We start from the raw sequence: 27,089 nt of genomic DNA on the forward strand, positions 1-27,089 counted from the left end.
CAAGCGACTCTGATTGCTTGGCTTACCTCAATTTATATTCAAATCTCAATAAAATACATTTCAACCTTTTCTTAATGAGATGATGAAAAATGCTATCCTGTGGAAGAGTAGGGGACACACATTCCAACATTACTTACAGTCACCTGTTTGCTTTTTAATGTTGCTATTGAATTTGTATTTAACTCGGGATTAAAGTATAAGCTGACATATTTGAATAAGGATATCTTTAAGCCATGAGTTCTTAAAATTTTTAAAAAATGGCCGCACAATTGGTTAATAGAAAGAGATTTTAAGACTTGAAGGAAGCTGAATAATGAAGACATTGTATTACTGTTGATTAGATGCACAAAGGAGAGTTTCATGAAGACCTGTAGAGATACTGGAGTACAGGCAACATGTTGGGTGTATTTGTGGCAGTGATGGAAGAGGAAGGGTCCTCGCTCCTGTAAAGAGGTGCAGGTGCTGCCTGGGGGGTGCTGATGGGAGCTTCCCTTGGGAACCTGCCCGGCACCGCGCAGAAGCAGGCGGTGCCCCCAGGAGCTGCCGGTCTCGGGGAGAAGGGGGATTAAAGCAGCAGTCCTGCCCTTCACGCAGACAGGGCTAAAGCATTAGTATTGTTGGCAGGCGGTTTGTTTCCTATGTGCTAGACAGCACTCAAACAGTAAAAAGTATTCCCCATCCTCAATGGATGCACCATTTTACTAGGTAGCAAAGCTTTTAAATGCCAGCAAGAACTTGTCGGTGACTACCATTTACTCACAAGTGTATATCTCAGGTCACCTCTGAAGCTTTAAAGGGGTTTATATTTATTATTTTTGAAAAGCAGGTTTTTGTATGCTTTTCAGAGTGAGTCTCTCTCACTTTTTCAAAATAAGTGATTCATAGTGACTGGATTTTGGTCAGATTTTCCAGATGACTCTGGAGATCATTTTTATAATGATCTTCATTGTAAATTTAAAAAAATACAACCCACAACAAAAAGACTCTGCTCTTTAAATATAGGTGACTTTGTCCAAAATGAGGTAAAGTACAAACTAGGTTTGCTTTCCCAGTTAATAAAATGTGCTATTAATGGGACGGTGAGCAAATGTCACATTCACATGTTGGTATCTATCAGAGCAAATCCCAGTCTACTGTTTGGCACAAGAGGTAAAAAAAACCCCACGCTGTAATAAAACTGTCATAGGATCAGTGTCTCCTGCTTTGTAAATAAACATCTCTGCTTTGCCTTGGTATTTCTGTAACATCCGGAGACTATTATCCTGTGCTGGTGCTCTGGTTCATTGACAGTTTCACTTAAACAGTTAAACAATAATTTGAAATGGAAAATGTTCTGCCCATATTCCTTAATTCCTTTGTGGTTTCTTTTTTCCCCTCAATGGTTTTTTTTGGGGGGTTTTTTTGGGTTTTTTTTTTTGTCATTTGCTTTAGTAATTGCATCTTATTTTTTGTTACACAGGAAAATACCGAACTGCTCACAAACCTCATTCAAAGCCAAAAGTATCAAACGTTTTTGAGGTAGATTTTCCAGCAAATGGAAGTGATACAAAATCAATGGGCCGTTTTCAGTCAGAGGAGGAACTGTGGGCCCGCTTAGAAGAGCTCGAGAGACAAGAAGAGATACTTGGTGAACTTGACAGGTATAGTACTGCTGTAGCATGGTCAGGTTTGGAGTTGAAAAAGCTATAGGGGTGTGATGCTGTTTGTACGCAAAGGGTCTCGCCACAACTGCAAATAGCTGACTAGACTGATGCAGTTACAATAGGTGGAAGAAGGGTGGAACATGGACAAAGCGTGCACTGCAAGGCCAAAAAGGTGCTAAAATCTGCCTCTGTGCAACCATGGCAGCCCAGCATTGTAGTATTTTTTCTTTAAGGTGATAGAAAAGGGGGAAGTAAAATCCATTTCCCACAGGCTAGGAAAATGCATCGTTTACAGTGTAGGAGTTACACATTCAGTGTTTAATGACATCCTTAGATCTATTCTGATCCTAAAGCAACACATATTTTATTAGCCAGAATGTCACAGTTTTGGTATTTCCAGTTGACATGGAAAGGATGTAGTCATTCTTATAGAGTATAAAAAAAGTTCCACAATTTGGCTAAAAATATAGTACCTGCATAAAGAGAACTATGTACAGACCTGTTCATTATTTTGTATGCCTGTATCTCTCAAGAGTATGAATTGCCTCAAGTTCACTTAGATATTTTTCATTTCATAGGATGCCTGATACAGTTGAGACAAATGAAGAAGATACAACCTCCTCTGAAGAGGAGAAGGAAGATAAGATGACAGATCTGAATGGGGCGTATAGAGCAGAAGACTGTATTACTCAGGGCAACTTCCATAAAGAAGTAACAAATTCAGACTTGTTTGGTGGCCAAGTTAATGGCTCTACTTATTATCACAGTGATGATGAAGATGACATAGATGTTGGAGATACCTCTGTTCCAACTATTTTTTTCTCTCACACTGTTGAACCTAAAAGGGTTTGTTTGTACTTTACTATTTTCATCTTTCTCTCAAGAGATTACATAAAACATATATACCATATATAAAATAGAAAATTTTAGATAATGTAGATAATGTAGATAATGTAGAATGTTAACTGTAGGTGATGTTTATTTGGATTTTTTTAGAATGCTTGAAACCCACTGTTTAAATCCTGCAGTTTCAAATATGGTGTTAAAAAATGATCTTCAAATGTATACCTTGCTGTTCTGCCTTCTGGCTGTTGTAAAAGATAGAATCCTGTCTAGGAGTTTAAAATTACTTTTTACTTGACTTGAAATTGACTGTTGAACAGCTCAGCTGTTGAGCAGAGTTTAAATAAGCAGATTGTCATACATTATATGCAAAATCTGTGCACATTAGTGCAAAGAAATGCCCCAGCCTAGTGCAAGTGGTAAAGAATAAACAGTTCACACTATGAATGTTACCATTCATACATTTGTTTAACTTATCTGTGCTTCGTAGTCCCCAGCTGCTTGGATAGGAGAATGTCAGAAGTCAGTTGATCTGCAGCCTGGTGATTGTTGATTTTATGGTCTAGACCATCATTTGTGTTCAATTTTCAGGTAAGAATAAACACAGGAAAAAATACTACTTTGAAATTCAGTGAAAAGAAAGAAGAGGCCAAGCGTAAAAGGAAGAACAGCAATGGCAATGGCCATGCAACTCCAGAACTGCCTAACATCAAAACCCCAGCAGACATTTACCGGTGTGTAATTTATAGCATTGGCGTGTGAGCTTTCCCCTTAGCAGACCTTCTCTTTTCATTTCTGTTCACCTATAGTATGAAACCGAGCCTACTGTTTCCTGAAAGAAACAGCGGGAACTGAATTTACTACTTAAAAATGAAAGTCTGTGGCTTCTGCATGGTTGCCGGGCTTTCATATCGATAAAACATTTCTGAGCTTAAAATTCCCTTTTCCAACTAGCAGTTCATCATTTATCTACTTTTTTGGAGCTTCTGAAACTGAGGTAAATTTGCTGGTACATTATAATCTGCATAAAGGAATACAGCAGTTTGCAGTGTGTTCTGGTTAATTCCATGTCATTTGCTTCTGTGTTTGTTTTCAAACATAACTGACCGGATCTGTCACTTGTAATAATATTCCTTTCCCAGTTACTAATTGCTGGTTTCTGTCTCTTCCTTCCAGTATCTTCAGAATATACTCAGGGCTTTTCACAGTTTCTCTTGCATTCTCCCTCCCTGACTTTAGTCCATCGCTGTCTCTATTCTCCATAAAAAGAAGTGCTCCCCTGTAGAACACCCACACTCAGAGAGCTTGAAAAACAGTGTTGGGCTTAGAAGAGTATATAAAATACTAAACTAAGGTGATGGGAGAGTTAAAACAAGCATTTAGGTTGGTAAAGATGAACACAGACACCTATGAGATTGGTTGATGAACTGCTTGTGAAAATCACACTGCATTTGTATGTTGGTGTATTCAGGCACCTAAATATCTTAAAAAATGTGTCACAAAGTGTGAAAAGTTAAAACCCGTCTTGTAATTACATTTGCTGGGGCTGAAGATGAGGTAAAGGATTCTTCCATGGTGCTCTCCCTGAGCTCTGCAAGGGAACTCCATCTTCTGTAGAGAGATGCAAGTGTTCCCATGAGTGCCTGATGAATAAAGCTGTTAAGAAACAAGTAACACCCTTAAAACTCATCCAGTCATTGGGCTCCTCCTTTATGCGTTTGATAAAATTGGCACTGTCTCTAATGCCGCTCTTTCTCCTCCACCCACCCTTGACTTCTTTAAGTCATGGAGATGGAGTACAAACTGTAGGAAGAGGCCTCTTTATCAGTTTACAGTCTGTTAATGCTTGAAAAGTGTCTTCGTGTTGATCCAATCTTAAAAGCTGATTTTTAAAAAGTTTTTTTTTTTTTTTTAACTGAAAGCAGAAGATTATGGCACTTGTCAGGAAAAAGCTTCGTCCTTCCCATGCGCAATGAATGTTTCAAGTATTTGTTTTTATATTCTACATTTGACAAGGACTTCATTCTAGAAAACCTTTTGTCATTGTGAGCTTCTGTTTCTCTTTACAGAAACAACCCTGACAATCGTTCAGTTTACCTTTTTTTCTAACTTTTTGTAACTCACACTATTCTGTTTTAAGAGCTATACATTTTCTGCTGAAAGAGTGTACCAACTTAATGCTTGAATAAAGGGCATAAGTGTTTGCTCTGCAGAACTGATTCTTGTACGTTGGTAAATAAAATGCCTCTAAAGGTACAGTATTGTAATTCTGCAGCGAAAAAGTTGGAAAAGCACGTCATAATTAATTTGTACAAAAGACAAAGCAAGATCACTGTAAATTTGTCATCTGATCCTGAAATGGTTTATTAAAGCTAACATTTTCCTTTATAGAGTCTTTGTTGATGTTGTGAATGGAGAATATGTCCCTCGTAAATCAATTTTGAAGTCTCGAAGCAGAGAGAACAGTGTTTGTAGCGATACCAGTGAGAACAGTGCTGCTGAGTTTGATGACAGACGAGGAGTTCAGAGGAGTATTAGCTGTGATGAAGCTACTCAGAGTGACAACAGCGAAGGCATACTGGAGGAAGAGGAGGAGGAGGGGCAGCAGCAGCAGCTACCCAAAAAGCTTCCTCCCTCTTCAGGGACAAGCGAGGTACAGTTTTTAATTAATTATTGATTGTTGGCAGGGATAAAAATGAGAAATCTAATGACTGTAGTTGCCTATACCATCAATTTGATTCCTTTAAAATAATTTTCTAACTCCTACCTAGTTTGCTTCAGAAGGACATTATCAGGTGACAAGCTTCTGTCATATGCAACCTAGGGGCAGAGGGGAGGAGACGAGTCAAGTGGCTTCCCTGAGACCCGAAGCTTTCCTGTAAAGATCTGACAAAGTAGTCACTTGCTGGTGTTGCTGAAACCAGCGTGATGTCTACTGGGTCATCCTGAAAATTTGACTGCAGGATACAGAGCGGGATTAAAAAAGAAAGAGAAAAATCTGTGCTTCATAGTTGATGAGAGGGAAGAGTTGATTCTCCATAACCTGTGTTGCACAGCTACTAGACAGCTAGTTTCTAGGTGGTGGTTTTAAGTTTTAAACCACACAAATATCAGCTGAGTTATTATTTGGACTTGCCAAGCGCAGAGGAATTGCCCTGTGGAAGGAAGCGTTACACCTCTACTCATCCTATTCCAGACTAGGGCCATTAGTGATCCCAAACAAATCTGTTTTCACACGTTTGAAAAGTTCAGGGCTTCATCATAAAGGAAAGAGACTGTACGACGTAAGGGAAAATGTACAGTTGCTTAGTGACTGGATGAGTACAAGAATTAAATGTAGCTGCTGCTGTGAAATTCATGGCATAGAGTATTCTTCATTTTTATTTTGTAAGAACTTAAACTAGTTTTTTTCAAACTAGATGAAACTGAGTTTTCAGTAGTTCCCAATGCAATGGGCAAGTTCAATGAAAATGTTATTTTTGGAAAAATCATTTTTGACAAGAAATTAATTCCTTATAAAAAGCTATTGTTTATTATCATTTTTCATACAAACAGCTACAGATGAATCCAGGCAGGATGTGAAGATTCATGGTGGAAGATCCATCTGTAGAGTTAGCACTTCATGTTGTATACTTTCTGGAATATGTTTGCTACATTTTTATGAAACATCTAAGTACACTTCAGATGTTACCCATTAGTCCATTTTCTGAATATGGCATGATTATTCTCTACAATATAATGTATTTTCTAAGTAACTGAAGGAGAGTGAGCAAAACACTCCAGTTAGACGTGCCTTCTTAAATGCTATTTTGCTTTTGGTTGTTTTTATGGGTGTTTGAAATACATTATTTCTCCATTACCATTTGCAACACACTAACTTTTCTCCCTTCTGTTTCTAGTTTGACCACAGTCATCTTAGGTTGTATTTTGCTTACCTGTTTTTGAAAATGAGCGTGGTGTTAGCACAACGCAGTTGTGTGCAGGCACAGCTTTAGGCATATTTTTGGCTATTGGAGCAGAAAACAAAAAAAGACTGCTTTTTTGCAGGTCCTGCAAGAAAAGAATAGCTGGTTTGTTCTGCTTTGTTTTTCTTGGTAACTGAGTTATGAAAAAGCAGAACTAAGCATAGTTAATAAATCTGGTGTGCCCAGTATGAGCATCAAACCTTGGATGTAAACTGCTTCCCCTTGTCCTTAGGCATTCTGAATTTTCTATTTTCCATACATAGTAGGGTGATTTGTTCTTAAATATGTTTATGAAAAGTAGTTCTGAGTTGCTTTTTTTCCAGTGTTGTCCAAGAATCACGGTCATTTCTTAGCTAAGTTAAAAAGGATTAAGTCATGTAATCAGCTGCATATAAATTATCATTTTTAAACATTAAATGTTTTTATTCGACCTTTTATAGGGAGAAGTAGTTGGAAGCAAGTTTGCCGTTCTCTTAAGTATAAATTGCTTTCACCATTTTTTGATCATATTTGGTAAGAAGAAAAGAACAAACAAAGTATGTGCTTGCCAATTTGTATGCAGTGTGTCAGCTTGATGCAATTAGAAGATATTAAGTCATAAAATATGACGTATGATGGAAATGCTGACATACTCCAACTTTGCAAAATCTCTCCATTTCTGATCCGAAATGAACCTATATATTACATCAGCTGTTTTATTTCTTGAGCATGTGTCAGTGAGGAAGCAAATTTTTAGATCATTGATGCAGTAGGAATGAGATTAAGTAGTACTTTTAAGACACTGTCTTTCATTCAGTCATCTTTGAACAAGCTGTATTTTGAGGTTAATTACAATTTGGTTACTTATGCAAGGAACAGTCATTGATTTAAAGATATTTCTTTACTTTTGATTAAAAGAAATAACAATCCTAATCAGGCTAATATAGGGTAATGACCTTATGGGCATAGCTTCACATTTGCATTTTATTAGCTCATTTTGAGCGTTCTCTTCTCTTGTAGGCGTTTTCCGGAACTGTTATAGAAAAGGAGCCTTTGTCTCCCTCCCTAATACCACACCCAGTCATTGCTCACCCAGTCCTGCCTACCATTCTGGAGCGAAAATCAGAGGAAGTTTTGTCCGAGGCACCAGAAGAAACTACAAAGAGGATTTCAAAATTCAAAGCTGCCAGAATGCAGCAGACTAACTAGGTCCTGCCTCGCCAGCCGAAGTTGGAGTACTCATGCCTAGTTTCACATTTGTTGAGATTACGTAAAGCTATATGCGTGACACCTAGCTAGTTAAAGGGTGTCCTATGTTAATTTGGCATTGGTTATCTTTTAAACGTTTATTGGCAACATTAAAAAAAAAAAAGTTCAGTGTTTGAACACTTGAGTATTCATCTTATTTTGTCGATTTCCCTGTGTGCTGTCAGCACCTTTGTATGTTTGCCTTATGATAGCAGCACTTGGGTTCTTTTTCAAAAACTGTTCCTTACATACATTGTTTTTGTGTTTAAACCTAAATACAGGCAGTTTTGTGCCAGCTGTGATGTTCTACATACCATATGGACCATTTTAAGGAAACTTTTCACATTTCAAATAGATTCACCAATTATATTGCATTACTTGCTTTAGCATTTTAAGACACACTTGTATTCACATTGCTGTAGGTTTTGCAACTATAGGTGTCTGCTGAAAGTTTTTTTCCTTCTTTCAAACCTCTCTGATATCTCACTGTACAGATCTATAAAACGCTGGGTTCATGTACATTGCAGGGAAGTTTCTTTGATGGAAAAGGGTATTTTGTAAAATTAAATTTTCAGTAAAAAAGCTGTGAAAGTTGTGTGGTTTTTGTTGCTTTACTACTAATTTGGAAACAACACTGAGAGGTTTTTATTTTGAACTTGCATTTCTAGCTTGAAGTGTTTACTACCACATGGACATAAAAGCAGTCCATTCTCTTCTGCCATTGTGTTTTAACCTCCTGCTAATGAATGTCCATGGAAATTGAATGCTCTTAAGGAGAGAAGCATAAACTCAGACTCTGATTACAAAATCTCCTCGTTCTTTTGTATACTCAGAAAACATTGTAATTGTCTGGGGAATGCCCAGAGGGAGTCAGCACTAAGGAAAAGTATCTTAATGTTTGAAAACTTCATTTCAAAATGCAACAGCACTGCAGCACTTGGGGTACAGTTTTGTGTGTCCTTCTCTTGCCTGAGAGCAGTGCTGGCTTCAGGAGTCCCTGCCCAGCAGCTCCTTCCCGTCCTCTTGCCATCCCCTCCCTTGTGCTGACACAGCTTTTGTTGGGGCCACCCCTTGAATGATAATAGGTGAGGGAGCTGTGTTTAAAAAACAAACTACTGGGTTTGGTTTTTTTTCTCCCAAAGTTGTGCGTGGTTTTTTTTGAAGCTAGCGAGTTTCCTAATCTCTTTCTCAGCATGTCTGTATCAGCAGTTGGAAGGGTAATGCATTGAGCAAGGAGAAGGGAAAATGTTGGCGGAGGGCATGGGGAGCTGGAGTACCTTAAACTGATGTTACTCTCCAGCTGACATCAACAAACCACAGCCTAAAAAGTGAGGCAAAAAGACTGGAGAGGCGTAAGGAAGGATTTGCTTTTGGCTGCAGTTCTGTGGCTTTGTAAACACGCAGCCTGAGAGCCACCAGCATCGGGTCTTCCAAATCTTGGCCATCCCTGAACGGGGCATCAGCTAATGCCGTTTCCTCACCTTCCCCTAAAATAACGGCGCCTCGCGCTCGTATCCTTTGCTGTCAGATCGCAGCAGATTAGCTCCGAGTGCAGCTTCGTGCATCAAAACAGAATCGCCAGCTCCTCCTTTTCCAACGCTTTTTTTCTCTCTGTGCTTAAAAGGGAGGTGGAGGCATTGGGACTTCTTTTTCTAAGGTGACTTTTAAAAAAGGCTGCACTCCATCTAACTCTGATGTTCTCTGCTGTGTCTTTGGGAAGGTGGCATAGTTCCATGGGAAAGAAATGCTGGCCAAGTTGTGTGGCAGCCAGAGGGCAAGAAGGGGCCGATAGCCGGGGTCCCTGCCTGGGGGAGCAGCCCACCGAAGCCACAGGGCTGCGTTTCCACCGCGATACGGAGCAAGTTTTGTTTTGCTGAAATAAAAACGGAAGGGAAAATTGTGCAGCCCTCCCGTGCCCGAAGCTCGCCGGTTGGGAGGGGGCAAGCTCCGTTTTAAGCGGATCCTGAGAATCACGTTGAAAGTGTTAATGATTAACTTGATTCATGCTCAAATGCGGATTTTTTTTTTAAAGCATATTGCATTAGTACTAAAATAAGCCATCAATGCCAGTCCACCCTCTATTCACGGCTAAATATTTAAAGGAGGTTATTTATAGCTTCTTTAATGAATTCTTGGCTAAACAAAATGAAATTATGTCCTAGAAAAGTAGAAGCTATTTTGTAACCAGAACAGTGCAACTGTAAAATATAGTTCCATGAATATGTATTTTAAATAACAAGGGGTTGAGATCCAAGACTACCAGACATGGGTAATTAGAGGGAAAAGGAGAGAAAGAAGGAGAGAGAGAAACCCCTTTAAAAAGATTTATTTAGATATCTTCTGAAATACTTCCCACTTCTAGTTACTTCAACAAAACCAAATGCCCCTTGTCACCATAGATCAGTTTCAAATCAAAATTAATTCTTTGCTTGTTTTCTCTTTCTGCCCTCCCCTTTTTTCACATCCCTGCTCACGGGAAGAAGTAGGATAAATGCACCTTGGGTTTTAATGAATTATGGCCTCGGTTCAGGGAAGCATCCTTACTCAGGAATGCACTTTGGCATGTGCTTATGTCTCAAAGATTTTGCAAAGAAGAATGGTTTTAACCACATGCTTAAAACTAAGCACATGAGTGTTTTCCCTAATAGGGAGCCTGAACGTGTCTGTGCCCTTTCTGCAGTATATTTAATTGTCAGGGGGTTTGCAGGCTGGAATGATCCTTCATCGTTGGTCTCCTCACTTGGTCTTTACCAGCAGATTCACTGTGCGGTGCCTAGAGCAAGAAGAGACGGTTTTAGGATTTCTGGAGAATGTTTGCAAATGCTAAACAAAAAAATAAATCTACTAAAGCAGATAAAAACCTAGACAGCGTAAAAAAAAACGATCACGTGAAGGCCCATCTCAGCGAGGGCTTAAAATTTGCTTTTTGTGCAACACTGAAGCCAACAAGTGGATGCAGATCACCAATGCGCAGATGAAGCAAACACTAGGATGAAGCAACGGTGCCCCAAATTTGAGGCATGTAGGGTTCCTGCTAGTAAATTAATCTGTTGAGATGAGTGTCTTTTTGCCCCAAGTGCTGCAGTTCGAGATTTTATTCACTTAAATAATAAGGGTACGGTTTAACCCATTTCTGAAACACCCTTGATGGCTTTTCCTGCTGCCTCCAGAAGGGCTCCTCGTCTGCTGGGGAGCGCTGCCGAGGGCTCCGGGCATGGGGCTGAGGAAGGGGGTTTTGGTTTTTCCTGGTGTCTCCCAAGAGGTTTTGCACATCCTCAGCAGGAAGGATGTGGTCCAGCCGGGGCTGGGGCGGCTTTGGCAGCCAGTCACTGGGGCAGCACAGGAACGCATGTGCGGGAAGGAGTCCTGTCCCCAGCCCCGTTCCGGTGTCCCCAGCCCCGTTCCGGTGTCCCCAGCTCACTCGGGCACAGGCGAGCAGTGCCAGCTGAAGGTGCAACCAGGCGCGACTCCACAGGCAGGGGGAAACGCAGCAGGAGAAAACAACGGGGAAGCGCGTCGCTGCACAAGGTGTCTTCGGTCCAAAATGAGAGTGGTGGCAGCTGCCTGCATGGTCACTGGACGGCCATGGGGACAAGGCAGTGTGCCTCAGCTGTGCTGTGCCATGCCCTGCCCCACTGCCCCGGAGCCGCCCCACACAGCCCTATGCAGGGCCATGATTGCATCAATGATGCACTGCAAAATGCCTGCTCCCCTCCCATTCCTCATTGGGAGGCAAATTTGACTCTTTAATCTCCTTTAATTGGCCACAAGTAAGTTGGGCACCTGCCTGCGCCCAGAGGAGGGGGCATGGCTGGCTGAAGTTCGGCCTGGAGAAGCTGCAGGAAGAGGCAGTGGATGCTGCATGCTCGGTGCAGGCGGGTCTGTGCCGGTAGCTGCAGGCCTGGCTGGGGTCAGTGGAGCCTGTGATGTGTGTTTGGAGGTAAACGGAATTTATTTCCCTTTTTCTCCTGTAAGACTAGTTGCACTTAGCACTTCTCATTGCTCACTCAGAGCATCTAAAGCAGCAGATTTTTGTATGTTTCAAGAGTGCCTAAACCAGCTGTTTTAGCTGTTCATTTTAACAAAGTGATTTATGCTGCAAAAAATGAGCTGGGATTAAAAGAAATCAGATGTGTGTATTTGGTATGCAATATTTTTGTATTACAAATAGCTCCATTCTAACCCACATTAACCCCATGATATGTGAATTTTGCCAACTCCCGCTGTGTCTTTTAAATCAAATCCAGTAAATCACTCCGAGCGTTCTAATTTCTAAACAAACTAGCCTTCCCAGAGAGGTCCTTTAGCACCGTACGGCCAGTCCGACACCCGCCGACGAACGGCACATCTCCGCCGACGGCGGAGCGTCGCCCGCCGCCAGCGCCGGGCCCCGGCCCCGCTCCCCGCCGCCGCCCGCTCCCCGCCGGCCCCGGCCCCGCTCCCAGCAGCGCGGGCCCCGGCCCCGCCGCGCCCGCCCCTTTCGTCGCCCCTCGCGCGCTGCCGCGGCGGACGCGTCACGCCTGACGCCGGGTTTTCCCGCGCGCCGGCCGGGCCGGGGGCGCGGGGCGGGGGATGGGGGGGGGTGGGCCGCGCGCCGCTGCGCGGGGGCGGGCGGGCGGGCGCGCGCGCGGTGCGCGGGGCCCGGCCGGCGGCCTGCAGCTCCCGGCGCGCGCCGGTAGGTAGCAGCGCTGAGCAAAAGCGACAGCGGAAAGCTGCCAGTCAGTGATTATAATTTATTATTCATTTCTGTTATAGGTGGGGTGTGCAGACAGTTACAGTAATAATTACCAAGACTAGAGTGTTTCCTAGGCAACGGGGTTTTTTTCTTCATTCATGCTGTTGCAGAGAGTATGCCTGTAAAGCATGACATTGCTGTATTCGGAGGTTTGTTGCCCTCCTGCTGCTCCAGGTTTGAGGTTAGTTACAGCATCAGAAGGTGCTCTCAAGCATAAAAAGCTCAGGCTGGGATTAAAGCACGCAGGGAACACTGTCGCTAAGTCTCCCCTTCTACTTTTTCACTTTTAAGTAACAAGGTTATAAAAATGCAAATGCCGTCTCAGGGCTGTTAATAACTAATATTGGGAAGAATTCCTGCAAGTTGTAAAACGTTTTTCGTAAACAAAACCAAACCCAGGTGAGGCGGCTCCTTATATTTTATGACAGTCTCGTGAAAATAACACTTGCAAAAAAGGGACTTGCAGCTTGATCCAGCCTGGCAGTGTTTAGCGTCATAAATCAATGGGAACTGCTCCATGCGGCTAATGATAAGGTGGTGTTTGTTGTTTATCCCGCTTTATGGTAATGGCTCGTGAGGAGGAGGGTGCCGTGTCCTTCCTGAAGGAGCAGGAGTAATCCTTGATGTGGTAACGGAGTAACAGAAACCACATCTATTATCAGAGATCTATAAATGAATCATATTATCCTACATTTTTAGGCTTACCAGAGCGCTCATTTTCAGAAACTTACATCAAGCACTGTGCAAGGATGAAAAGTAGTATTTTTCCATCCCTGCTGTACGAGGCAGAGGGAATTCATGATGCAATCTTGCACTGAGATGGGGAATTTTTACCTGTTAAAATTTTGAAGTGAGATGCTAAAGCATGATTACATCTAGAAAGACTGCGATCTGCCGGCGACGTGCTCCTCTCGGAAGGGTGGGCTGTGGATTAATGGGGCGACCCAGCCTGTGGAGTGCTCTGGGATCCCGGCTTGTCGGTGCAGTTTGGTCTCTTTGAAAGGTTAATGGTGATACTAAAACAAAAAAATAAAACAAACAAACAAACAAAAAAACCCAAACCCACAAACAACCAAACCCCTGATACATCATAACTCTCTTCTCAGCTGCCATGTGCATAAGCCAGCTCAGAAAAATTCCCCGGCACATGGGCCACCCCTCTGGTTTACGCCTGTGGAGACTGATCACCTGTGGGGGTTGATCCCCTCCCCTGCCCCTGTTTGGGTGACAAATCCCAGATTTCAGGCCCGTTGGGCCCTTGGTAGCTGGTGAGGAAAGCCAGCGCCGGCCTCTGCCCGGGCTGAAACGGGAGGTGAGCATCCCGCTGCGCCCCAGGGCCGGAGCAGCCCCGTGGCAGCGAGCACCGCGGGTGTCTGCAGCCAGCCTACAAATCCCAAATAGGTTTGGGCTCACCTGCACAGGGGCAAGCGGCAGAATTGCTTCTGCCCCCGGAGCGGGCGCGGGGCCGAGCGTTGCAGCACCGGGTGATGGTGCTGGTGCCGCTGCCGCTGGTGCTGCTCCGGGGTCTGGCATCAGCCCCTCTGCAGCCCCCGCCCCGAGCGATGCCTGCTCTAGGCCGTGGCACCCCCATCTCGCCGTCCCTGCCTCGCCATCCCCGCCGGGGCCGGGCGAGCGCCCAGGGGTGCGGAGCGCAACTGGGGCTGCGTTGCCAGGAGGTGCCCAGGTGAGCTGTCGGCGATGCTTCAGTTTTCATCAATGCAAATCATGTACGTGAATTCCTTCAGATTTGGATTTAAGTTTTAAAGAAAGCTTCAAGTTTACCTCAAAATAGCTTAGTAATTATTTTAATAACTTGTGTGAGCAGGAACAATACCCACAGTGTCAATTCTGGCTCGCAAAATGTTTTTTTCAACTGTTCTGAGGAAAAAACAGCGAACAGTTCAACAGCTTAAATACAAGCGAGTGGATCTCCGGAGATTAATCTGTCTGGTGTTCCTCAGGTAAAGACTTCTGCACAATTTAACAAAGGAAATAATTTTCCTATTTTTATAATGCATGTCTCTCTGTGGTATAAATTACTAAAACCACGCTGCTTATCCTCAGTAATGTTATAGATGCAGATAATTTACTGTGTATCACGTTATCAGTTCATTAAAGAGATGCAATAAAATCATTATTTACTAAGAAACAGCAACCCTTGCAATATCTTGTCAGAGAAATTGGCTGATGCAAGAGGATCATATTTAAGCCTATATTCACAATAGCCCTTTAAACATTTCATCTGCTTCCTACTTGAGTTTTGCGGAGGGAGCCGGTATTCCCGTAGCCCTTCGGCGGAGGCGGCAAAGTTGAGCGCAGCCCGGCTGGCCGCCGTGCTGGGGCCCGATCCGGCAGCGTCGCCCCCCGCTCCCCGGCCACCCTGCACCCGCCGGGCTTGGCCCCGCTGCGCTGCTCCCGCCGCCGGCTCCGCCAAAAGGTTGCCAAAATATTAAGGGAGGTTTAGGCATTTCCTACCCCATCCCCCTCTTCTCCTCTGCCTAAAGATTACTCTGCATCCTAGACAAAGGAAATATTTAAACTGTTAAATCTGAACAAAGATACAGTCTGCGTATGACTTCTCTGAAGCCCTATAAAAATTCTTTAAAATTGCCTATTCACTCAAATTTACTGAGTGTAGCAAAAATGTCAAAGGCATAAAGTCAGAGAAGATTGAATAAAATAATGCAGAAAGACAGATTAGTCATGCACAGACCCACACAGCCTTTCACAGCACACAATACCACTTTTTATTACCGCTCTATCTTTACAAAGACTATGTTCAATACATAGAGGATGATACATGGTCAGTCATGTAATCTGCCTTTGATTCCAAGACTCATTTATCTGGGCCCTTTTCACAAAGACATTGATGAGAGATTTCAGTGTTTTCAGTGCATTGTTTTATTTATCATATATAATGGCTGGTGGAAAAAAATAGGAATTATGTCACAGATCCTGCATAAAGGAGTTGTATAAAAGACTCTGTGACAAAGTTTGGTAAAACACATAGTGGCTCGGCTCAGGCGCACTCTTTTTTCCCCAACCCCGTCCCCCTCCTCGACCACTTTGAATATTGACAGCTGTCAAAAGCCCTTGAGGAGACACGCTGCCCGCCGCCTCTGCCGGCTCTCGCAGCGCTTGCGAAGCTCTCTGAAAACTACCAAATTTTTTTTTGCTTTTAAATTTGAGCAATATTTTAATTGTTATTTTTAGCGATCTGGATTTATTATTTATACATTCACCAAAGAAAAGAGTCAGTCACAGTTTTGTATCTTGCAAATTTAATAAAGAACAGCCCTTAAGATAGAATTTCTCAGCCTGCCAGGATTGACAAAAGCCAGCTAATGCAGAAATGTCAACAGCAAACCTCATCAGCAGCCCCACCATGCCTTGCAATCAAGGGAAAGCTATGGCTTTACATAAACAATAATATACAGCTATCTAAATATCTCTCCATGTGTGTGTGGAGACACTACCCGAGACGCGGGAGGAGGAAGGGATGCGGTGCCCGGGCTCGGCACTGCCGGCCCTCCTCCGCACGGGCACCCGGGGGAGAGCTCGGGGGAAAGGGTGAGGGCTGATGTTCATCCCATGGGATGGGGGGCCAGAGCCAGCGCTTGGGTACATGGCAGTCAACCTGCAGCGAGCCCGTTGGCGTAACTGAGGTTGTTCCAGATTTACACCAAGCAAGTGGGGCTGCTTTGCCCCATTGAGTCAGCAGTTTGGGGGTGCAGAAGGAGATTTGTTTTCTCCTGCGTAGTGATGGGAGGTGCTTGGACCAACCCCTGCCCCCACCCAAAATACAGCCAGGGCCACCCTTGAGGGGGCAGCGCTGCCCGAGCGCAGGAGCGAGGTTTTATTAAATACCAGAGCATTGGCCGGTGTGCGCTTAAATTGCGGTCTTACTTTCAAAAGGTCTTTCAAAAAGTGTCTTGGTGGCTTCTTGCAAAGGGAGGTTTTCACTGAGTGAAAGTGGATGTGACCAGAGGCTGGGGAAGGGACCGGGCGAACTGCAGCGTGTCAGGAGAGAGCATGGGCACCGTGCAAAGACTTCCTTACCCAGCGCTGCAGGGCTGCGGTGTCTGGGGGACAGGGCCTGAAATAAGGGCCTGAACTGGGAATTAGCTATAATTCCAGCAGTTTTAGACCCCGAGCAGGTCTCCGAGGGAGCAGGCAGAACAGCTGAATTTGGAAATTATATAGCGGCACTGTATATCCAGATCTGAGTTCTTCTATAGGGCCGGCAGAGATAAATCACGGAGGTATCCTTGACAAATATAGTAGCTTCCACTCAGGGCACAGTGTTAACCCGCACTTAAGGCTGAGGCACATGATTTAATAGGGAGAGACTTCACGGCTAAAGAAAAATCTCTTGAGGAACAAAAAGCAGTGGCGATGTTGGTGGAGCCGGGATGACTGTGCCGGCCCCGGGGGATGAACACCCCGAACCCACCGTGGGGGTGTCCCTCGTGGGCTGGGGACCGGGGCGAAAAGGTGCCAGCTCGGCTTGGGTGGGGAGGGTGCTGCCGGTGGCCCCCGGGGACCTGCGGCAGGAGGGGGCCAGGGTGCCCAGCCGGGACGGCCCCGTGCGTGCCGCCTGCAGCCGGCTCGGTCCCTTTAACCACGGGGAGTGATGGAAAGCCCAAAGCTGCTGCTCTGCGAGGTCCCTATAATATAGTGCTGTGCAGCTGCAACTTAGATCGTGAGGAAAACAAAATGGGCCGACTGAAATGGAAACTTTTGTTACTTATAATGTTAATGAAACCAGTTTATCAGGCAGCGCAGAGGAAGTGGAATATTTAGTGCCATTTAATGTCTAATCATCAGCATTTCTTTGAATAAATCACATTACATTGTCTAAAACCTGAAAAGACGAAGCTGTAATAATTTTTAATATGTTGTAGTTTCATTAAAGGGACACCCCATTTGCCATCTAGCCCTACGCGTTTTAGGGGAGGTTGTACGCGACGTGAGAGTGTATTTGGCGGTTTCTGACACGGCTTTGTGACACGGTGACTCGGCTTCGGCGCGGCATGGCCAAACTGCAGAGCCGCGTGCCGGGGGTCCCCGTTCGCTCGCAGGTGGCTGGGTGCAGCATGGGTGCTGCAAACTCGCGGCCGGCTGAAGGTTTGAGAAGTGTCCTCAGGTTCTCTGGAGCTATGTTCTAGTGCCATCAGGGCTTTTTATTTTAGCAGAAATGCTTCCTTTCTCAAGGCTGAATTTGCTTGCCCTTCCCATTTGCTCCCGTAGTCCTGCTGTGGGCTGGGGGGTTTGCATGTCCTACCTGCCAGCTGAAGTGCCTGTTCACTTTTTTAATCCAGCAGCATGGCCTCGGCATCTCTGCTGCGGCCAGCTTGCCCTGTTGCCCCCCTCGGCATCCTGGCTTGCCCCATGTGCCCCCAGTCCCCCCCGGGTGCCACCCAGGGCACGGCTGCTTGGTGCCATCCAGCCCAGCACTGGGTGCGAGCACCGGGCAGCCCGCAAAGGTCCAGTTCTTGCCCACCAGTGTCTTGCTCATCGCAACTTTTAAGTGAACTGCAATGAACCTATAAGTCATAATAAAACGAAATGATGACAGTTGTCTTCAAATCCATTGATTAATGGAAATACGGGTAGCTGGACACAGACTATATGGTTATAAATGGTGCTGTCAAAATAAAATAATTATTGTATTAATAAGGAAGCTGTTCAACATTGGCCCTACCATACCTCTAAAAATATTTCAGCCCTTGATGTGTTTTGTGTTTCACGATACATCATGTGTTTTCCCGATGAGCGGCTCAGTGGTGTACGTTTTAATACAATTACTGTTTAGCAATGTGAGTCCCTCGGATCCTGGTACATGCACTGCAGCTGCAGATGGATTTTTTTATTGACTTAATACTAGTTCTAACTAGATCCTGAAGATTGACTAAGTTGGTGGAGCACATACCACTTTCGAGCAGGAATGGGAAAAAACTAGCATATCTTATTGTACCTGAAACACTCTATGATATGTACTAAATATTATGACTACTGCGAGCCCTGCAATAATTGATTCACCCACACAGCCATTTAGTCTGTGAGCTGTTCGTTTTACAAATTCTACAATCTTTTAGAAATTCTTTCAGTGAAGAAGATTGCTGCCTGGCCTCAGATTCATTATGGTGATTGAATCCTCTTCAATAGAGAACTGTTTAAAGAGAGCACATCCCTGTGTGTCTCACTCAGAGTGAAGGCACATAGGTTAAAAGCTTGTCTGGGTGGCATAATTCACTGCTGCTGTGCCAAACAATCACATCTTATTGTGACCTTCATAAGATACAAAAAGGCAACAGTATGGAGCTAGTCTTTTCGGTTTTTTTTTTTTTTTTAAACCACAGCACAATTTTAGCTACCCAACATCTGAAGCTACCAGAATCCCTAATTAAATAACCAATTAATAATGTAGAATAGAAAGAGCTATTTTTTTCAGACACAAAATCATAATTAATCAGAGTACAAAAAGCTGCCTGTCTTTATATCAGGAAAATATAGACTAGGTATTTAAATATTCTAGCACACCTGAACCTTGGCCATCCGTCATTGTTATGACTTAAAACATCTCAGACTAAATTAGGTTTTGTTTGTATAGAGCAGTGAAAGTCAGATGGCTTGAATGACAAAATTAGAACATGCTCAAATCACTGAAACAAAACTGCATAAAAGGAAAGATGTGCAGGAGGAGTATTGCTCGTGTTAAGCTGAAATCCTTCTTTGTGGGTTTTTTTTTCTCCTCTCCTCAAATTATTGTTTGTAACAATAGAAAGCAGAGAACAGCTCCAGGAGCTCTATCAGCGTTCTTTATATACATACCTTTTGGCACATTTATATATTAAAAGAAATAATATTGTTGTGTATAGCTGAAGCATAACCTCTGTTATTTCTACTTAGTCAAGCAAATGCCATAACAATGGATATTTTTCAAGGAAGAATATCTTTGAAACACAAGACTGTAGTCATTTCGTATAGCACACAAAGGTCAGGTTTACCAGGAATATATTTACATCTTTTTTACATTCAAAAGTTAAGGCTTTTTTCCTTTTGAAAGTTTGTGGTACATTTTGGTAGATTTAATCAAATTGATTTTAATACATATTCTGAGGGGTTTATGTTTGCATGCTTCGTACCTTAACCCCAACTATCGCACACAGGCAAGAAAAAGTTCTGTTGTTTTGGTTGTGTGTTAATACAGAATCAGAGAGGAATGGCTTTCTGGTCCCTGGGCTCGGGCAGCCACGCTGCTGGGGAGCGGGACTGCTCCCGGCCGTGCCGGGGACCTCCTGCGCAAAAGCCTCCGCTGTAAAAATAGACACCACGACAAGTAAATTGCTAAGTTTGGGCCAAATTCTGCAGCTCTTAATTGAGCAGCCCTCTTGGTGACCTCGAGGGGAGATCTGCTCAATGAAGGGCTGTGGTATTTGGCCCTTCATAATTGTTTCTGAGGTATAATTGATGAGAGGCTATTAATGGCTTCCAAGTTTGATAAGTGTTTAACTTCATGGTTCTTGAATCTGTCTTGTTTTAAGCATGTTGTAGGCCTTTTAACACCTTTTTTTAGGAGAAAATAGTTTTATAAATATGTGAGGCAAATGCCTATGTGACCTTTATGAGCATGGGCCTATAGATATATGCATGCACACCTGCGTACTCTATAGAGTGGATAGAAATCAGCAACTTCCCCTAGGCTGGTGCTGTACAGAGCAGGAAATTCTGTCTGTCTCTTTATAGTTCAACATCTTACCACAAAGGATCTCTGTCCACATAAAATTTGTTATTATCCGAGTAATAAATAATTTTTGGTGACAGTTATAGTATAAGACTTTGTGCAGCATTTTTTTATTGATAAAACAGCTATGAATCAACATACATGAACACAATAAAAATGTACAAAATATATGTATTATAGTTCAGGCTTTGTCAATAGGGCATTACATTGATCCGTTCTTTTTGGTGTTATTTGCAGAGCTGCAGTGAGTGTTTCGCCAGCGATGCAAACTTTGTTAAATTGCCTTAAAAAAAAATAGTAGTGTTGGTTGTGTTTCTGAAGCCCAGCTGGGCTTGTGTCCTATTTTCTGGAGTTGTGAGTCTCTGCAGTAGACTTGTGGAAAGAGTACAAAGATGATGTTCCAAGGCTGTCTTGGATCATCTAACTTGCACATACAGCAGAGAATGTCAGAGAAGGTGATGCAGGCATAAGATATGGGACAGCCTTAGATGACCAAAACCCCATAAAATAAAATGATCAGTAATTAATAAGAAAAAAAAATGTGCTTCGTATAACTGTTTTTTTGTCTGAGTATATGAAAGGGTATGAGGAAGGTGGCCCTCACAGGAACGGTCTGAGGCCACATGGCCATGGTCGCACAGCAATGCAGAGCTGTAGCCAGGCCATCGAGGCTGCTGAGCTGATCTGCCAGGTGCACAGCCTGGGACATGGTTTTGAAGAAATAATAACTAAAGAAGTAATTGCAAAATGTTCTAAAATGCTGCATGGCTATACCAAGTGTAGATTACACCAGACGAGCCTGATACCTTGCTTTGATAAGATCATTGATTTTCTAGATAAAAGAAATAAAGTAGATCTCATCTCTCGCAGTAAAGTATTTGATACAGTGCCACGTGGGAAATTATTAAGACAAGATAAGTACCTGAACAGAAAGACAGGGGAGGGAGATGGTGCTGGGTCACGCTGAAAGACGAAGTACCAGTCTAGGGAGAAGCCAATGGTTGCCTCTCGAGATCAGCCTCCGACCTGATCTTGAGGACAAGGGAACGTGCTGATGAAATTTGCTCACCATGCAAAGCTGGGCAGCATCGTTAATACCGAGGATAATCAGTGGATTACAGAGGGAGAATGGGACACTTTCAAGGAGCAGACACCTGGGAAGAGCTGCTCTGCCCTGCTGCCGCGGGAGGGAGGGGAGGGAAGTCCTGGAGCTGAGCCACCCATCTCTAGTTGTGCAAGGAGAAGACCTGGTGGAGTCCGTGGCCATAAGGGATTTTAAAGCTGATAAAGATAATGGCTGCCTTAAACTTTTGCCTGTGAAAAACTTTGGAGAATATCTTACCCAGTGGAGTTTCCTGATGCCATTCAGCTCTAATTCTCAGTTTTATTATTCTCTAATATCTCATCAAATAAACAGTTGCTCTGATCTTCCCTTACTTATGTGCAGAAGTAGCCGATGATATCGGTACAGGGTGCTCGAGATAGGAAGCAAAGTGAAATGATGGAGGGAGCCACCTGCCCCTTTTCTGAAGTCTTGACGTTTTCTCTACAGAGAAACAAAGAGCCGTTACTCATGCCAGCACAGAAAGCGCAGGAGGAGGAAGCCCAACTGCAGTTAAATAAATAAATATGAATATATCTGCATGTGCAGTCCAACTGCAGTTAAATAAATAAATATGAATATATCTGCATGTGCAGTCCCTATGCACGGGTACCTTGAGGGACCTCTGGTGCAGAGACCTCTCCTGGTCCCTGCTGTCCTTCATGGGATGGTCTCCCCAGCCCATAAAGCTGGCGCGAAGCGTGTGAGCAGACAGGGCGCATTTCGCTGCGGGGCTGTCCGTGGCCCCCTCCAGCACCTCCGCACCCCCCGCTGCGCCTCATCCCTGGCTGGGGCTGCCCCGCTGCCCCCCACCCACATCCCCATGAGAGTGCAGTAGCGGCGGGAGCCCAGGCTCTGTGGGTGAGGAAAAGAAATAATTTGGTTTCTAAATTGGGATTTAGACATGATTGCAGCCGAGCCGCAAAAAATCTCAGGCCAAAAACCACAGAAATTGGGCATGTTGCTGAGCAGAGCCCATTGAGAATAGGAAGACGGTATATAAATACTGGCTTTCCGTGGTTTTGGTGCCTTGCTCTTATATTGCAAGTATTTGTGTGTTAAAAACAGTAAGAACAAGACATCTGAAAATTAGGATTCTATGTCAAACTGTCAATACCCACAAGCATGCAGCCTTTCATTAAAATCTGTTTGACATTTTTGTTATGCGCAGAGAGCCAAAAAGATGCCAAAAGGATGTGATATTTGTGATCACATCCTCCTGCTAATACAAGACACTGCAAAGACGATTGTATTAAAACATTCCTTGCACAAGGCTGAGCAGTTAAAAAAAAATAAAAAAAAGAGACTTAAGTTAAAAAAGACAGTTATGTGTAGTGTGGGAGTTTGGGATGTGCTGCTTGGGTGAAGCAATGGCAAGTAGCCTTTTTAACTCTTTGTAGTTAACTGAAATGATAAGCAATCTAGTAATTTCAATTTTCCACAGAGGTCTTCCACCCCCAAAATGTGCAAAATTTAATCATTTTGGGAAAATCGTGTAATGATCATGTCATGTGACCCTGGCAGAAGACATATTATTTTGTCACAACAATGTGAGTAAATTATCTTGCTGGCAACTCGCTTAAAGGTCATGGAGATCATCTGATGCATGAGATGGAAATTTCTCATGCCAAAACAATATTGACAGCTTATCAAGCAGGGAGGAAAGTACAATGATATCATAGAATGTAAGGTAAGATAACACTTGCTACTGACGGTAGAAAATATGACATGGCATTTCAATTTTAAGGTTATAGGCAGAATGATATGGTATAGATGCTTGGAGGCATAGCAGGGCAACTTGCCTGCAGATAGGCTAAAATGAATGCAATATTGTAGCTTAACATATAAATATATAATATATATATATACAGGATAGTAAATATAACACATGAAGAAAGGGATATAAATAGTTGTACCAAAGGAGGGAAGGAGAAAGGCCTGCACCTGCCTGGATGGATTCTCCTTGTACCTGCTGCCGGCTCAGTGAAGTTGCTCTGACCAAACTCAAAGGATTTGTGTGGCATTGCTCTCTCTTTTCTCTAATGTTTTGGTATTTGTAGGTGCCCTTTTGCTTTTCTTTAATTTTACTCCCTGGCCACACTCATCTTTCTGTTTTACAGCTATAATACGGTGCAGAAAGTGAATGGCCAGGAATCTATACAGTGTTTTTATATATATAGTATGTGTATATACATAAACAACAGAAATTTGAGCCCTGAACTGGCCACTGAAGGTTTCCCACTTTGTTTTCAATGCTGAGTTATAATGCCAGCTGAAAAAAATGTTACGAGGGAAAGGGAATATTCATTGAGGATCTGATACGGCACGAATGGTCACGATCTTAATCCTGTGTTTGAGTGCCTGTCCTTGCTGCACGGGGCCCTTCGTGCCAGGACTGTTGCTCCTCTCACTTTCGGCGCGGTGAAGAGCGGTGACACCCAGGCACTGCCTGCTCTGCGACAGCATGGGTGCTGGAGATAGCCAGCGGGAAATGCACAGGAGAGGAGTCTGTTAGGGCTGAGAAATCTGTTTCTTGTCTGCTGTAACAGATTGCCTGGGAGGTGGCACTCTACCTGCTACCTGCAGGTCATTACTCAGGGGGAGCCCTGTTTTAAAAAAGCACCAAAAAGCGCAGAGAAGATAAATCAGAGCAGACTGGGGATCTCTGCACGTGCCTGTGTTTCTCCATGTGTTTGTATTTGGGCCAGACTCGGGATATTTCAGGGTATGACATTTCGCATCCATGAATGGGCAACATTGATGTATTCACTCACTGTTTTTCTTTTTTTTTCAGCCCTTCTTAACCCAAATGAAAGATATACATTATTTATTTTCTTTTCTGCTCTCATCACTGGCAGAAAACTAATTCACCCCCGCCAAGGAGAGCCCCTTCCCGAGTTTGTGTGTGGCACTTGCAGTCAGGGTCCCACAAACATCATGCTTTTCGGCATGAGGGTTTCTAAGGGCTCGAGCCTCAGCCTCTGCCGCCTGCCTCCGGCTCACCGATCCCTGACCCTCACTTCCATGGGCCCCATTACACCCAAGAAAATTGCCTTGGTGCTGTGCTGGAAGGATGTGCTGGGTTTCCACTGAAAGGCAGCAGTTGTGCCTGTGTTAGAGGGGATGGAGACAGCCGAGACACAGCTGTGCGTGTCCGTGGGCAGCGCTGGAGGGTGCGGGTCAGCCCAGTGCTCCCCGCCCTCGGCCAGCCCTGGGCATCATGGAGAGCGAGAGCCTGGATGAGTCACATCTGAAAAAATGATCAAAGAATATGGCCAGGGCCAGGCCGTTACAACGCTTTGCAGCTGTTTGTGTGGTAGGTCCTTGGGACTTTGGAGATCTTAATTTCTCAAAGGAAAAAAGGTTACTAGAGAGGTTTCCTCCACAGGTAGTTAGTCGTAAATGAGCTATAAAAATATTTGCCATCCTTTATATTGTCTTCAGGGAGAATCAAGACGATCAACAAAATCAACAGGACTGGTATTCCTGAAGTGGCTGCTCAGAAAGGGTTGGTTTGGTTGGCAGAATTTCACTATTCTTGAGTTTGGTTTTGAGTTTTGGGCCTCTCTAGGATCAAATGAGATCTGAATAAACGTTGGTTTCTTCTGGCTTGGGATTTTCAGATCTGTCTCAAAGCACAGTCAATTTATCACTGAAGAAAACAAACCCATGTGCTTGGTTTCTAGGTTTTTTTACAAGACTTACATAGCTCCATATTCTGTCAAGCAAGTTTGCATCCCCACAGAAGGACTGCAGCCAAATACAGTCAGTGGTGTATTATGAAGGTCGTCTTTGCTCAAAACCTAATTGAAGCCTTGGACAGGGGTAGCTGTTCTTACAGGTTTCCAGCATTGCATCTTCAAGAGTCAACTTGCTGGGAGCAATGCACTCATTTGTGTAAGGAAAAAGATCCCTTAATGTGCTATTAAATTAAACAATGTCACTGCTATTGCAGTAGAGCTGAGCGAATAATCCATAATGAATAATTTATTCAACAAATTTAGCTGCTTTCTCTGCTCACAGACTATCTGGAGACAGATCACAATTCCCTCCAATTTACTTATTATTTGAAATTACTGATGGATAGCTTTGTAATTAAAAAAACAACTCTGTGTCTTGATCACAAACAACTGTGGGTGTCTGATCTTCGTTAGTCAAGGTATGTGGGTTGGTTGTGATGGGTCAGATAAATCACATGATATTGTTTCTGCCTGCTCATTGGAGAAGCCTACAAGCATGTCTGGCATGAAAACACAAAAAATTCTGTCTCTGCATGCAGTTTTGAAATTTGTCTTGTGCAAACATTTGCCCAGTAAAACTTGATTGCTCAAAAGTGTGCAGAAAGCAAATCCCAGGGGGAATCAACGTGGCTGCAGTAAATTCATTTAAAAATGTGAATGAATATTTGCAGACTTTTTGTTTTTTTAAAGCTTCCGCCCAGCCTTGCACGACAACGTCCATCAAATGCACCAAAAATATATTTCACTTGTTGAAGATTATTGGGTCGTTTTTTCATTTTCCCCTTTTTTTCCTCCAGAAGAAGACAGAGTGAGAAGGAATCTCTGGTCCTGGTATCACAAGAACCTTAGCTTAAACTGGGTCCTCCCTGGGCTGCCTGGGAAGCAGAGTTGGTTGCAACTGCTCTTTCCAAAACCCCTGTTAAAAGTCATCTGCAATGCATTGTGCTTCCCACCTTCTTTGTACGCTCCTCTTTCTCCATCACCGCTGTGCTCAGATGGGGAGGCCCTCCCTGCCCTGACCTCACTGCAGCATCAGACAGGCAGCCTTCCTCCTCCTTCTTCTCCTCTTCCTCGTCCTTCTCTTTAGTCCTCGGACCATCTCTCCCAGCGCTGAGGTTAGACTTGGAGGCCACCAACCCTAACCCAGTCTTTGAAGCTGATTGAGACTGAATGGACAACAAATTTTTTCTCTTCCTAATTTCTAATATTAAGAAAAACAACTAAAAGTGTGGAATGTCTTTGCAGAGGTATGTGTAAGCCTCTCAGAACTGAGGTCTAAGGGTTGTGTTTGTACATGAGGGAACGGGCTGATTAACTGATCTTCTCTGAGTCCCATTTCAATATTTTACTCTTGCCAATGGAGGAGACGTCTTTGTTTTAGTGAGTTCAGCTAGGTTAGGTCACAAAGATATTTTCCTCATCTTTTGAAATATTATACATGTTGGTATCATCTTGAAGTAGAAAAGTTCATGTGGCAGCTTTTGTGTTTCCCTGCTAGGAGCCAAGCATGAATAACAATTAATAGTGCACCATAGCTGTTTCAGGTATTCACATCCTATTAAAGCAGAGAGCAACTCCAGGGAGAAACACCACTCATTGGCTGGGAGAGTAGTGCTTAGTGATGACAAACAGCACTTCAAACTGAAATGTGGTGAGATGGGTCAGGGAATGCTTTCCTTTATAAAGACTTATCTGTATATATGATGCTTAGAAGGAAGAATGTGCCTATTCAAAAGGGACCTTCGGAGTGAGCGGTGCCGCCTGCTCCGGCGCTAACAGTTGCCCAGTAGGTACCTCTCCCTGGGGTCCTGGGCACCAGACGCCATGTGTTCACTTGACACTTCAGCATTCATTTGGCTGGAGAAGAGAGTTTCACAGCACAACTTGGAAATATTGAGGCTTGAGGATTTTTATTTTAAATTTGCAGAAACGCGATCCTTTGCGAAAATAGTATCAACATCAAGAGGATAAGGAGACAAGTGGGAGTGATCTCAATGCAGCATACGACACCCAATAAGAAATCAGAGGGATATACATGTCCATCCCTGGAAGTCCTCCTGTTAAAGGCATTGCTTTTCCCCAGCCGG

At 43.7% G+C, this 27,089-nt stretch overlaps 1 protein-coding gene across 1 annotated transcript in view; it reads left to right on the forward strand.

Annotated features, from left to right (window-relative positions):
• Nucleotides 1–8,273, forward strand: part of URI1 (URI1 prefoldin like chaperone) — a 43,191-nt gene extending 34,918 nt beyond the window's left edge. Inside the window, exons 7-11 of the mRNA XM_087739333.1 lie at nt 1,460–1,640; nt 2,222–2,489; nt 3,078–3,220; nt 4,878–5,139; nt 7,451–8,273. Coding sequence (XP_087595459.1) covers nt 1,460–1,640; nt 2,222–2,489; nt 3,078–3,220; nt 4,878–5,139; nt 7,451–7,639 — 1,043 coding nt within the window. The 3' untranslated portion in view covers nt 7,640–8,273. The remainder of the gene's footprint in view (nt 1–1,459; nt 1,641–2,221; nt 2,490–3,077; nt 3,221–4,877; nt 5,140–7,450) is intronic.
• The last annotated feature ends 18,816 nt before the right edge of the window (nt 8,274–27,089 follow it).

Source organism: Nipponia nippon, unplaced genomic scaffold, assembly GCF_047370975.1.
Source record: "Nipponia nippon isolate SJK-2023a ecotype South Korea unplaced genomic scaffold, ASM4737097v1 scaffold_7, whole genome shotgun sequence".
Taxonomy (NCBI): domain Eukaryota; kingdom Metazoa; phylum Chordata; class Aves; order Pelecaniformes; family Threskiornithidae; genus Nipponia; species Nipponia nippon.